General features: G+C 34.3%; 1 protein-coding gene across 4 annotated transcripts in view; it reads right to left on the bottom strand.

Annotated features, from left to right (window-relative positions):
• Nucleotides 1–514: 514 nt before the first annotated feature.
• LOC106460512 overlaps nt 515–14,160 on the bottom strand; it is a 32,692-nt gene continuing 19,046 nt past the window's right edge. For 3 of the 4 annotated variants that reach the window (XM_022387259.1, XM_013920224.2, XM_013920223.2), the window contains exon 3: nt 515–2,417. In XM_022387259.1, coding sequence (XP_022242967.1) covers nt 1,203–2,393 — 1,191 coding nt within the window. In that variant the 5' untranslated portion in view covers nt 2,394–2,417 and the 3' untranslated portion in view covers nt 515–1,202. Of the gene's footprint in view, nt 2,418–2,802; nt 2,945–14,160 lie in introns of those variants that run through there. The other variant, XM_013920227.2, reaches the window with a different exon arrangement.

The following is a 14,160-nucleotide window of genomic DNA, read 5'->3' on the forward strand; positions in this document are numbered from 1 at the left end:
AAAATGAAGATTGTTCAATAATAGTCAATTTTTTTTATAGAAATTTCCCAAAAACAAAAACCTAGATATTACCTCTTTTACCTTTATTTACAGGCAAGTTAAAAGTTGATTTTTTTTGTTTGTAAATATTCATTATTTGAAAGAGCAGAGTACATGAAAAATACGACTTAATTATTTAACGTACTTCATTATTTACTTTAAGTCGACAGCTTACAGGTTAGGTAGTAATACCGTATTTTAACCTTAATCATAATTGCAAATATACTGAGAAAATGAAGATAAAACTCATGTAAAACACAAAAATCGAGAATTCAGTTTTTTGGTCTTCAGAAAACGAGAAGTTTTAAACCTTGATGTTATTCAGAGCTTTATACAGAGCTTTGTTAAAATTATACAGAGCTCTGATTTTATTTATTTATTGCAGTTTTTATGAAGTATCTTATGATATACATATGTTGTTTAGATGGTAATAATATACCAATAAGTTATATATTTAGAGGGATACCACACAAAATTGATATTTATTACATTTACAAAAATTGTTTTTAATACAACGCTATGACATAACTATAAACCCATACACATTTATACGTATATATAATAATATAACTTTTGACTATAATTTATGCTTATATAGAAAATTAGTATCAACCAAATGTGATAAAATGTAGTACTCATGATTTTGAAACTGATAAAGTTAGGAAAAGTAAGAAGACTTTGAAGAAACTTCATCGCGAAAGCCGAATGACATTTTCTGTTCTTGTTCGTTACACTTTTTTTCCTAATAGTGCAACAGTCTTAAAAACTCTAAATGCTATATAGAATAAATCCAGGAATTAAAACAGCATTAATTTACAGACCAGCTGTCTACACTCTGTACATTCACTCCCATTATAGCAATGTAAGAACACTAGCCATTAACTGGGTTAAATATCTTTTTTCAAACAAACGAATCAAAAACAGGAACAGTTGAACTAAATAAATGCTAAAAACATAGTATTGTAAACACTATTAACCATGCGTTTTTTTTGCGAAACCCAAAAACTTGAGTTTTATATTGTTAAGTTTTACATCACTGTCTCACCAGAAGACTACAAAAATATCAAGATGTTTTCTCATTTCAACATTGGAGGTCACTTTAACTACATGTTTAATATTTTCCAGCGTTATGGAGAATAATTATTGGAACCAAAACGTACAATTTATTGAAATGTCGATGATACAGGAGTAGTTTTGTTCTTCGACCGAAAGGGAAAACGTCGTACTTTACTCGAAGCACTAGTGCTAACTTCATCAATAAATTTTTCGCTTCGTTTTACCATACGTTTCGAACGTTGTCTCCACCTACAAGCAATTAGAAATGTAGTGAAGAATACAAGTGCGACAGCTGATATGACAGCACCAATAATGAGGTTCCTTATAGTGAGCTCATGAAGTTTTTCATCGTCTGAACCACTGATATTATTTTTATTTTTCTCGGGTCCTTTTTTTGAATTTTTCTTAGAACTCTTGGATACGTTGGGAATGGTCGTAAGATCCTCAAAAGACGATAACTCCTCCAGTTGTGTGCTTCTGTCTTTAGGGTCATGAGGTGGGGCTTGAGTAGCAGTAGCAGTAGTTGTCCGACTTACTTTACTTATAACAGTAATATTATCTTCAAAACTGAACACTTTGGAAGTAGATTTATCCTTTTCTTCAACTTCGTCAGGAAAAACAATCATTCTTGCGTTATGTACTGGGCGAATAGAACGTTCTGGAACCATTTCTTCTTGAAAGATACTTGGCCATTTTCTCCTGAACCTCTCTGCGTGTCCCTCCTGAGGCTGCATAAATAAAGTCAAAAAGTGGTCTAATTGCTTTTCCACTTCATGTTTCGGACCGTCTAGTGACTTGCTAGATCCAGTAGATCGAATATGATCATCAAGTGCGAAATTATCTATTGGAAATCTATCATAGCCTTTACTTTTATCTGTTTTTTGGTCAACAAGTTCATTGAAATGACGAATTCCTTCATAAAAAGGCAGCTGATGGTTTGATAAAGTAGTTTCTATTTGGATAGCAAAGTCTGAAAAGCTCCTATTTCTTGGGGGGACTGTCCCTTCTGACATGTCCAGAAAAGGGTTATGGCTATCTTGATTAGTAAACTCACTAATGTGTAGTTTCCTGTTTAAATTTAAGCCACGAGGTATGGGAATAGTCGTGCTAAACTCTTGTTGGACTAACTTCTCCTTTCGAACCTGGCCAGTCTTGGGAAATTGTTTAGCAGTGTTCTTCATCCAAGGCAACGGGGTAGCGGCAGATGTCTCATCACGCGTGGATAAAGGTGGTCGAGGAAAAGCTGCACTTCTATAAGCAACTGTCACTATCGACAACAGCCAGCAAATGTACATCATAATCAAAATGAGGAGCAAATCACCCTGAAATAAAGAAACAAGAAAAATATTGAGATACATATTTAAAACAATACATAAAGATTCCACATAAGTAAAGCAGTAAAACATACCAAACCAGCCGAAATAACTTGACGTAAGCTACTGAGCAAAGGAATAAGAAAAGTAATCAAAATAACAAGAGGAAACATATTATGTTGATATCCTAGCATCTTAAGAAACCATCTCGAACAATTCTTGCAAGTGTCAATTACAGTTCAACAGAAAGTCTACCTGAATTCGTTATGACCTATAGAAAATAATTTATCATACTGCCCATCACTCTTCTGTTATGCTCTCCCGCGTTCTTTCGTAGCTAATCAACATACTTTTATCTGTAATCACGAAGCTTAGGGGCGTTGTCATAACTTACACTACAGTCTTGACTCACGGATCTATACACTGGCGTCTAGAGGCCACGTGCATCTTTCGTCTGGTATGTCATTCACCCCTTGCCACTGTCAGTAAGACAACCAGTCCTTTATCTTTAGTGGCTTGAGGTGCAGGCAACTTTTGTACCGTGAAAACTCATCTCTACAGAACCTCATGATACACAGTTAACAATAATTCAGACTCGGATTGGCTGTTTATGAAACCGGAAACCTATATGGGTACGAACTTTCGTAACTGGAAAGGAAGAGCAGAGTTGACAGTTTCTCAATGTTGGTTTGCTTCATTTATCTTATGTAACACCCAAGAATCGCAAGTTGTTGTAAAGCTTAGCTAGTCAAAATTACAGAAAGGGAAAAGTCTCTTGAATTTACTTTAGAAATCCCCCAAACTTTAACTTGTTTTGGTCGCTAAGAAATTAATAAAAGAAAAGCGTAATAAAGATACTGATTATGTCTCCCTTGGGGCAACTAACTAGGGCAGTATCTAAGAAACAACTTGTGAGAATAAAAGAAATACTTGTTCTAATACTATACAAAAAGTCACAATTTTAGAAAAACTCTTGATAATCTACAGATAGATGAAAGTGCAGAAAAACTAACTAAAAAGGTCTGATGGCCTATTTTAAAGAAGTAACAGAGAACCCAAACAACAATCGAACACACATACATGCCTCTCAGTGGCTTAGAGGTAAATCTAACCGCTCATATCGCTAAAAACTGGGTTTCGATATTTGTGATTGACACAGCACAGATAGCCCATTGTGTAGCTCAGTGTTTAATAACAAAGAAACAAGCTAACACACACATATATATATACAACATTTTTATTAATGTTTTTCTTCCAAATAATACAAAATACACCCTGTATAGTTTGGAGTTATAAGTATATGTATGTGCACACATACATGATCGGACTTCAAAGTTGGTGGCACTGACACTCTACACTGGTTTATCACTACATTTAATTTAATTGATGAACCAGTGAGTAGTATCACAGATAATCTAAAATAGTACTATACAGAATACCATGATCAAGGAGTTTTTTTCCAAATTTATTAGGATCGGTTTCAAACAACAGTATATCTTAACTTGACTGTGTTAGATGTAGTTCTTCACAGATATGAAGAAGATATTGAATAGCTGATGTTGTGTCCTGCACCTAAAGATAATGCCCTTGTGACCAGCACTTAAAATAATGCCCCTTATGCTCGCCACTTAATATTATGCCACTTATGTTTCTTACATAATATCTTTAGTATCAAATGCTTTCACAACTAGCATAACTCAAAAAAGCAGATATGGGAAAGAAATTGAATACACAGAGAAAGTGCCGTAAACAGCAAAAGTCAAGTAAACTAAGGGTACCTTGTTATACAATACATGTATAAATGTCGGCCAAATTGTTAGTGTGGAGTCATGTATGAATTCTGAGAATGATGACCAAATTTCACTGTTTGGGCTGGCAAGACTAGCCCAAGAGGTTTGTAATTTGACCAAATTGACAAATAGGTCTTTATAAGATCGCCCACCACCTAAATTTTGTGTACCCAAACATACAATTAAGAATAGAAGTAGGAGAAAACAGAACTCTGCAGTCAAAATGGCCATCTTACCGCTACAGTATATAAAGAACCCCCCACACACAGACAGGTATTTGCATTATAAATCCAACCATTCACAGGCTTTTAAATGATGAATTATTGTTAAATGTTTGACAGAACCATAGAAACATGCACTGGAGATAAAACTGAAGAAGAATGTCACTTCATGGAATAAGGTTTTAAAAACAATGATTACTCTACCATTTCTTCTTAACATCCAAGAAAAATAAGAGTTCAAAGCTACAACAACTAGGCCAACACAAAATCTAAAATGTCTTTATTATACATCCCTAAATTAGGTGGGATACTAAAGAAGTTTTGCAACAAGCTGAACATAACAGTTTATTTCAAAGGTGGAAAACGCTCCAAAACACCCTAATAAAAATTAAAGGAAACATCAACAAGTTAAAACAAAAAATAATAACTATAAGAACTCAACTAGATTGACACAGCTGGAAAAGTCAGCAATGGAAGAACATAATTACAAATTAGCCCACATCATAACTTGAAACCAGCATTAAGTTCTGCTAGTCTTTTTAGAACAGGTTTGTGCTGCAGTACCATATTACCTGGACCTGAACAATTCAGACCCAGTAGCTCTCAGCGACTACACCGTAGGAAGATGTAATGGGAGAAGGCGATCTTAACTCAATACATCATAAATTTTAACAGTAGAAAAATAATGAAAATGACATAACTCCACCCCCTCTTATAAACAGGTATAATATGATAATCATTATTGATAATACTTCCGCCAATATTTACGTTAATGGGTCACAAGATATCTTGGGCATTGTAGTTGTAACCCCATCCTTTACTCATTTTAACTTCAAACTTCCATGTTCATGAAAACAATTGGGGGACCATAACCCCATTTATCTCTAAACAGTACAAGTAATACAAATCATTTTGTAAATGTAAAATGATGTAGGGATGGCAGTGCCAAAATAGATGCAAGCATGAATATAGGGATGATACAACTATACGTAGATCATCCATACATAACTTTCAATATTACAATTTAATGTTAAACTGTAAAATGCACGAGTATAAAATGATTACGAGATCGGGCAATTCGACCGACCTTGCAGCGAGAGTCTGTAATAGTCTGTAATAATCAAGACATGTTTTGATTCAACTTGATTTTCCTTGTGCGTAAGTCTTAGGCTCTTAGTTACACTACATTTATGCCTACATTGTATGACCATGATATTATGGTAGACAAACTCAGAGCCGAATTAAAGGCAGAGCAAACAGGACAGCTGCCCATGGCCCCCAAGAAGTTAAAAATAAAACTATAAGAAAATTAAAAATATATATATAAATATAAATAGGTATGGTAAAACATAAACATAAAAATATAGTAATTATAAAAAAGTTAAAACTTTTCAAGTCTATGAATGCCATTGTTTTTGAGTCTAATATTTTTGATAACATTGTATACTGGTTCTTAGTTTTACTTCTTTTACCCCATTTAGATCTTTGGGAAAAAAAATCTCTGAAATTTGGGCGAAGTACATCGTATGGGTAGTAGCATACTATCTGAAAAGTATAAAAGTACCAAAAAGGGCCTCTAAAATGAACCTCTGCCTTGGGCCCCTTTTTCTTAAGTTCGGCTCTAGACAAACTGAATACCAATAGTCAGGAATACATAACTTCTAACTGCAGTAATATTAAAGTTAAGTATGCATTTTACAGTGTAATATTAAATTTTAATATTGAAAGTCACGTAGGGATGATCTACGTATAGCTGTATCATCCCTATATTCTTGTTTGTATTATTTTTGACAGTGCCTTCCCTACATCATTTTACGTTTACGAAAAAATGTTTGTTACTTCTTTTGTGACATTCTCCCCTGACTTAAAGTTAGTGTATTCTATGAATGTGTGCAATAAAATTTCATATTATGTATGCTGATTTTTTTTACTCCTTTATTTAATACACAATATAGGGGCTGACTCCCTAAAGACATCGATTGTATAATGTACAAAGCATTGAGTATTCTACATGTTACAGTCATCTAATGTTCGTCTATTATTGGCTGGTAATTCCTGTTTCACCTTAAGCTTCTTAAAGGAACAACGTTTTTCTGTAATTATAACATCGTTTACACTAGAATTATGATTAAAAGATTACTACTGGTTAGTACGACTAAGCGTTGACATATTGCACTACCCAAAAATACATAAAGTGGATTTAGGTTTAAACTAACGTTAGTGATAAAGTAACTGTAGAGTTATCACGACTGAAACAACAAGAAGAAAGGTGAACAGTTTGGTGGATTGGTCACTTTCTGGTTTGGTATCTTAGCAATGGTTTGTTGTTTTGTTTTGGGGCTTGTGGGATAGAGAAACAAATGAAAGTGAGTAGCAATCATCTTTTAAAGCAAAGCACTTTGTCATTGTTGATTTTTAGCGTGAATAGTTGTATTATGCTTGTTGAGTATCTTGGCCATCCTACATGTAGAGTCTACCGACTCTATGATATGTAATAACCATTCTCGGACCGCAAAATACAATGTTTCTCTGAAATAAATCAGGAACTGTTTTACAATAAATTAGATACCATCCTATGTAGCATTCGGTCTTCATTTTAACATTACAAGAATTAAAAAATAGCTCTGACGAAATATCTTATGCAATATCCAATGGAAAACACATCACCTTATAAAATTATTAAATAGAACATTAATGACTGGAAATTACCCCCGCAAAATACAGACTTTAATCCGCTAGAAACGCCGATAACGATGTATATTTGTATGTTTATGTTTATTTGTAATTAAGCACAAAGCTACACAGTGGGTTATCTGTGCTCTGCCCACCACTGGCATCGAAACCCGGATTCTAGCGTTACAAGTCCGCAGACACACAGCTGTGCCACTGGGGGTGGTGTATTTGTAAATTCGAACACTTTTTTACTCCCGCTAGGTTTAGTTTTAACCTTTGCTATAAATTTGTTAAATAACCCCCCCTTAACGCCAAATCATGCAACTTAATAAGTCGATGACATAACGATATGATTGCACATCTCGCAACCTCCCCCCCCCCAATGTGCAGTTAATAGAATCCAGATTTCTCTCAAACAAATCATAGTAGGTGTAATAAAAAAATTAGGTGATCATTTCCCAATAAAGATTTAAACAAAGAATTGACAGATTAATGAAAGCCATACAAAAGGTATATGAAAAACCCATCACCTTCATGAATTCAAGTACATTGATATTACTTTCAATAACAAGTTTACCTAGAAGTCACACTTCAGTGAAATTTCATTAAAACATGCGTGTATTAATTAATCACCCACGATATAGTGGACACCGCGTACAAAGTTCTAGAACTTTCTCTCTCCTACTTATATATAAAGTTTTCATTAGACCATTAATGTACGATAACTTTCAGCATGTCCGACAATACTGTTACGTATCTGCTCGTTTGATAATTTCACGTAAAAAATTATTTCCGAGAAACTTCAGCGATACAAGTCATTTCTTAATTAAAACTAGTTTATTATTTCTCGTTACAAACTTTGTAATACGCTTAATTTCCACAGTCACTTTAAGCTTAACTACTTTTATAAACACACGCTATAATTCACAGCGATTCACACACTTTACTTACGGTGCCTACTGCTTGCTTGACTCGATTATCTCAATTATCTCTCTTCAATCTATATCCGGCTTATATACTAAAAAAAGAGGGCGTCTAGCAAACGCTGGGACATTCGTGAGGTTGCCCGCTAAGATACGATCCTTCTAGAAACTCCAGCGCACATGCTCCCAGCGTCGCGTGACTTCAGCTGTCGTCACAATATCTTCAATAAAGTACAAACATTTCAAAACCGTACGCTACCTATGACTCTTCACTTCCCTTGTTACAGGCTATGTGAAGAGAGTTTTGACTATCCTCTGAGTTACAAATAAATTCATCAAATTAGCTTCTAAATTCTACAAAAAACCTTCAAACGGAAATCCTCCCTCAGCACAATTTTCTAACATAGCAGCCACCCCTCTTCTTATGGCTAAAATATGCTAGCATCTAATCATTGCATGTTATTAACAGTTTTAGGTTTTCTTTCTGATGTATGTGTTTTTCACTTTTCACTAAAGTGGAATTCTTGATTTTTGTAATTTCTTAAAAATCTGTATTTTAGCTTTCATTTCAGCTTAGGCACTGGCCGGGTAAGTTTTTTTTTTTTTTTACACTCGCCTAGTAAAAGTGGGATTTTCTTGGAACACTCCCTCCCCCCTTCCACACATCAATTTTTTTTCAGTGGTCCTAGCCGTTTGCTATTATTGTCATAACCATTGACGACTAACTTTGTCTCGACATCAGACATAATCTTGAGCTTGTCTCCTTTGCTCGTCCAGACGTGGTTCAGTTCGAGTGTTTCATTCAAGGTTCTTTCGGTGTAAATTAATATATACATACTATGATATTCATATATTTATATCATTCTTTCTACAGTTATTTCTTATTTTGTTTTATTTATTTATTTTTTTCTTCGTGCTGTAATATCCACGAGCGGGGCGAAGGGAAATGTTTAATGTCCGAACATCCGGAGTTTAAATTTCCAAATTCTTACCAAGAAGATATTACAGCTCAAGTAAACTGTCATTCCCCAGTAATCAGTACTAGCCTATATATATACAGTATCTTCTTGCGAAATGTGGGTCTTTCTGTCACTAAGAAAATTAAGCAAGCACTATAACATAGTGTCTCAACCCACTCTCATACTGTCTACAGGATCACGTTCCACAAAACCAGAAAGATGATCTTTTTTTGTTGTTGTTGTTTAAACTCTCATCAGCTAGCTGTATACACTCTCCAAGTTTACCCTCAGCATGATTGAATTAATACAGATAATTCGTATCTTGTAACGCACGTGTATACTGTCCATCATTAAGATGAATATTAAATTTATTCAATGTTTGTTTTCTCAGATTTTTGTCATTACGGCTCCATCAGAACAACAAAAGTAATGTATTTCAGCAACACTGAATCAAATAATATAAGCGGCTTTGTAAGCCTATCCAGGCATTCAAAATAACGGTAAAATGAGACGTTTCTTCCCTTTCTGGCAAATATGCGTGTTTGTTTACATAAGATTGCCATAAGATGGAATCACTATAGATAGACACTGCTGCCTGTCTTTCTTGTTGTGGAAGTATATTCTTTAACTGAATTTTTAACACGTCTATTAAGTTAGATAAATTTAGTAATGGTATGAAAACAAGTGCCTAGGCATACACTAATTAGTAATACGTGACGTATTCAACATTTTTGGAAATAGATAATAGAATACCACATAATGTATTACAAATGTGAAATTCTTGGTTATGAATTAACATTTATAAAATACAGATTCTTTTGTTCCTTGAAATTTCAAAAAACTCTCTCTGTTTCTGTTCTAACGTTTTTAGGAATTCTACAGAAATACCTCTTTCAGGTTTTTATGTTCCACTACAGTAGTATCACATTGTTGGATGACATTCACGTGTTTTGGAATCTTCAAATGTACTTCTCGTTCGGTTTCTCCCATGTAGAACTTGTTATGTTTCTTTCGTGATATTTTCTCTCCTACGTAGAATTTATGTTCCTTGCGTAATATTTTCTGTCCTACGTAAAATTTATGTTCCTTGTGCGACATTTTTCTCTCCTATGTAGAATTTATATTTCTTGCGTAATATTTTCTATTCTACGTAGAATTTATGTTCCTTGCGTGATATTTTTCTGTCCTACGTAAAATTTATATTCCTTGTGTGATATTGTCTCTCCTACGTAAAATTTATGTTCTTTGCGTGATATTTTCTCTCCTACGTAGAATTTATGTTCTTTGCGTGATATTTTCTCTCCTACGTAGAATTTGTTATGTTCCTGGCGTCATATTTTCTGTACCATATTGTTTACATGACATAATTCTTTCAAACCTTGTTCTGTGATTAATATTTTTCATATTGTATTCAGATTGAATGCAGATCAAACCAAAATGCTTTTGAAAGTTTTTACCTGAACGTTAAAATAACTTTTTAGAAAGGCTTGACAACCATTTGGAATCTTTCAGTTAAGTTTGTACTGATAGAGGAAGATTTCCACCTGACAAATTTGTCTTTTGTTTGTGTGTAAATGGCATTATAATTCTAGCTTTTTTTTTTGGTTGTTAATTCTTCTTTCAGCATTTAAAAGATTATTGATATAACAGAGAAGGTAATCGTTATTTAATAGTAGAACCTCGAGTTCTTCTCAAGCATGATTTTTTGTTTGTTCGTGTATTACATATTGTATCAATATGATGTATCTCACTCAAAGTTTTCAATGTGTTTAGGATGGTATGATTTAACATTTAAATGTGCTTAGGATGGTATGATTTAACATTTAAAAGCTCATCACTAACACAAGTTTTGCAATACACAGAAGTTCAGTGCCACTTGTTTTCAATCATAACTAGGGTGCCCAGGAGTGTATTTAGTGAGTGTTCTAAGACGAATATGATGTTAGGTTATTGCTTGTTTAGGAAAGTAGAGTAGATTTTCAATCCCATGATGCCCAGTTACGCAGATGTTATGTGTGAATCTAAGTCAACACACACATGCAAGAAATACAGACAACAATATCTGTCTCTAATGGCTGCAATCTAACGGCAATCTTATATAAATAAACAAATATATCAACCAATAGGAGAGAAGCGTCTCCTTTTCGGTTATTTGAATACTTGAAATAACTGTCAATGCAACATATATTCTTTGATTCAGTTTTCCTGAAATACAATAATCGTGTTCCCCTGATGAAACCGTAACGGCGAAACACTGAGAAAACCAAAACAAAATCAGTTGTGTGTTTCCTGAAGTGTAGTCGTGAATAATTATTTAAATATGTCGAAAGATCTTCAGCGTGCATTATGAAGATTTAAAACTCAATAGCATTATTTATCATATTACACCGTACGTAATGTATTTAATAAGCTTTTTTTCTGCGTGACATCAGTATTCTATATAAAGTTTCTTTCTTGTCACCAAAGTTATCAATTTCGATAACAAAGAAACGAGAAGTCAAGTTTCATTTGATTTGTCATCTGTCACTGAGTTAGACCAATGTCTGGAAATTCTGTCCCTCACCACTAGCCCCGAACACGAGCAAATCGAAAAAGTAAGCCTTTTGTGGTGATTGTGGTTTCTAAGTTTTATGTATGGTGTTTGAGTTGCATATGTAATGGAGGAATACGTAGCATTAATACTAGTACGGCCCGGCATGGCTAGGTGGTTAAGGCGCTCGACTCGCAATCTGCGGGTCGCGGGTTCGAATCCCCGTGACACCAAACATGCTCGCCCTTTCAGCCGTGGAGGCGTTATAATGTTGCGGTTAATCCCACTATTCGTTGGTAAAAAAGTGTAGCTCAAGAGTTGGCGGTGGGTGGTGATGACTACCTGCCTTCACTCTAGTCTTACACTGCTAAATTAGGGACGGCTAGCGCAGATAGCCCTCGTGTAGCTTTGCGCAAAATTCAAAACAAACAAACAAACAATAATGCTAGTAGTATATACTTTTGAATTTGTATCTTGTCAACTGAATAACCGAGAAGTACAAATTCGTAGCATTGATTATAAATATTCTTCAAATGTATAAATATAGGTTCTATGATGAGTAAATGAAAATTGAAATACTTTACACAAAACAATATACTATGTTTTCATGTAAGCATACTGGCTATCTGTCCAAATGCTGAAATTGTTTACAGTAGACAGCACTTAATACTCATTTTAAATCACTTTCGTCTGCCCCCAGTGGCACAGCGGCATGTCTGCGAATTATAACGCTAAAAACCAAGTTTCGATACCCATGATGGATAAAATAAAGATAGCTTGTTGTGTTGCTTTGTGCTCCATTTCCAAGCAAACAGTTTCGCCTCTTTCTGTAGTCACGAAATTACTTCGTTTCTTTTCATTTTTAGCACAAAACTACACATTAGGCTATCTGCGTTTTGTTAATCGCGGGGACTCGAACCACAGATTTTAGTGTTGTAAGCCATTGCTGATCCACGGGGGGACACTAAATTATTTGAATAATGGTAATTTTATTTCTTTAGTCATGTGAACCAAGTATCGTTTTCTCTATAAGCTCAGCATAAAAATGTGTGCAAAATATAGCAACAGATAATAATTACAGTAACTTCGTTGTCGGAAAAAAGGTGTTTTATGATGAATGAAAAGAGAGAAATATAAATAAGATAGATGACGGGAGTAAAAGAACAGAACAGAAAGGGAATTGCGAGTGTAGACAATAAACATAAGTCTCAAATGTAAATAGAGAATCCCCAGTAGTACAGCGGTATGTCTGCGGATTGACAACGCTAGAAACCGGGTTTTGATACCCGTGGTGGGCAGAGCACGGATAGCCCATTGTGTAGCTTTGTGCTTAATTACAAACAAACAAACAAATAGAGGAAGAGAGAGAAAATTATTAAAAAGGCATACGGAAAGTTAGGTATGCACAAAATACTTAAAAAAAAATTATAAATATTATCTTATCAATGTAAAATAAGAAAGACAAGAGGAAGATAATATTAAGAAAGACAATTTTGAAACTTAAAAGACATTTATTGCTGTTGAAATTAAATATTTAATCGTTAAATAACGATACAAACACATTACCAACACAAACCATAATTGTTTAGGAACATACTTCCGGCAACAACAACAACAACAAAAGAAGCAGAAACGATTTAATTTACAGTTTATACATATTAAATAAAGAGGAAAATCTTGAACCTGTATTTAAGATATAGATACCATGGTAAAACACGGACTTATAAAGAACTAACAAAAAAAAAAGGGGCAACATCATAAGCAATAAAAGGCTCATTTATAGATTACGTGTGTTAAAATATTAGTACTAAGTACCTCCGACTGAAAGTATCAAAGAATGTATAATAACATGTCAACCACACTACAACTGCTACACCCAGTGCTGGCGAGTACTAGGACTCTTGAGGTTGACTCGAGTACGACAGACATAGCAGTGGTGGAGACGATATTTATACTATTATACTAACAAATCGACTGATAACTGTTACGTGAGTTTTTCATCAATGTAATTTGTTATTTAAGAGCCCATCAAAATTAGAGTACGTAGTTAAATTAGAGTACGTAGTTTTAACACTTTATTATTTATTTATTTTAATAGCATACATTATTTGTTATTATTTTCTTGGGTTAATTTGCTGCTTCTTTTTTTTTTTTTCAGGACTGCATTAGTAATTACAAATAAAAACTTCTGAATGAAATAAAGAACATTGTATATAGGAGAAGATCGTGACATACATCAAGTCTCGTGACACACGTATATCATTTGTTTATTCGATTTACGATTCCACACTACTATGCCCCCCCACCCCCCGGAAAGAGTTTTGCGGACGCTCATGCGTCGTGGGTAGGAATGGAATATCAAAAGTAGAAAATGTATGCGAGTGTGTGGCTTGCAGTTCGTGTGAATTCTCTATGACAGAACATGGAAAACCCTATCTTGAAAAGTTAATGTCATTCGATGAGGTACATTATTCTCGAGTTTTACGGTTGTATAACGCCTTGAATGTATTCACAGTGTTCATAGCAACCATTACAGAGGCACATTTACGCTTCTGAAACCCTTAAACTCCACCGCGTTAAAATAATTGTATTGTCATTTATCGTATTAGATCGTCAAGAAATTTCAGATGGAAAAACCCGAACAACTTATATATCA

The sequence above is a fragment of the Limulus polyphemus genome, unplaced genomic scaffold, assembly GCF_000517525.1.
Source record: "Limulus polyphemus unplaced genomic scaffold, Limulus_polyphemus-2.1.2 Scaffold783, whole genome shotgun sequence".
Classification (NCBI taxonomy): domain Eukaryota; kingdom Metazoa; phylum Arthropoda; class Merostomata; order Xiphosura; family Limulidae; genus Limulus; species Limulus polyphemus.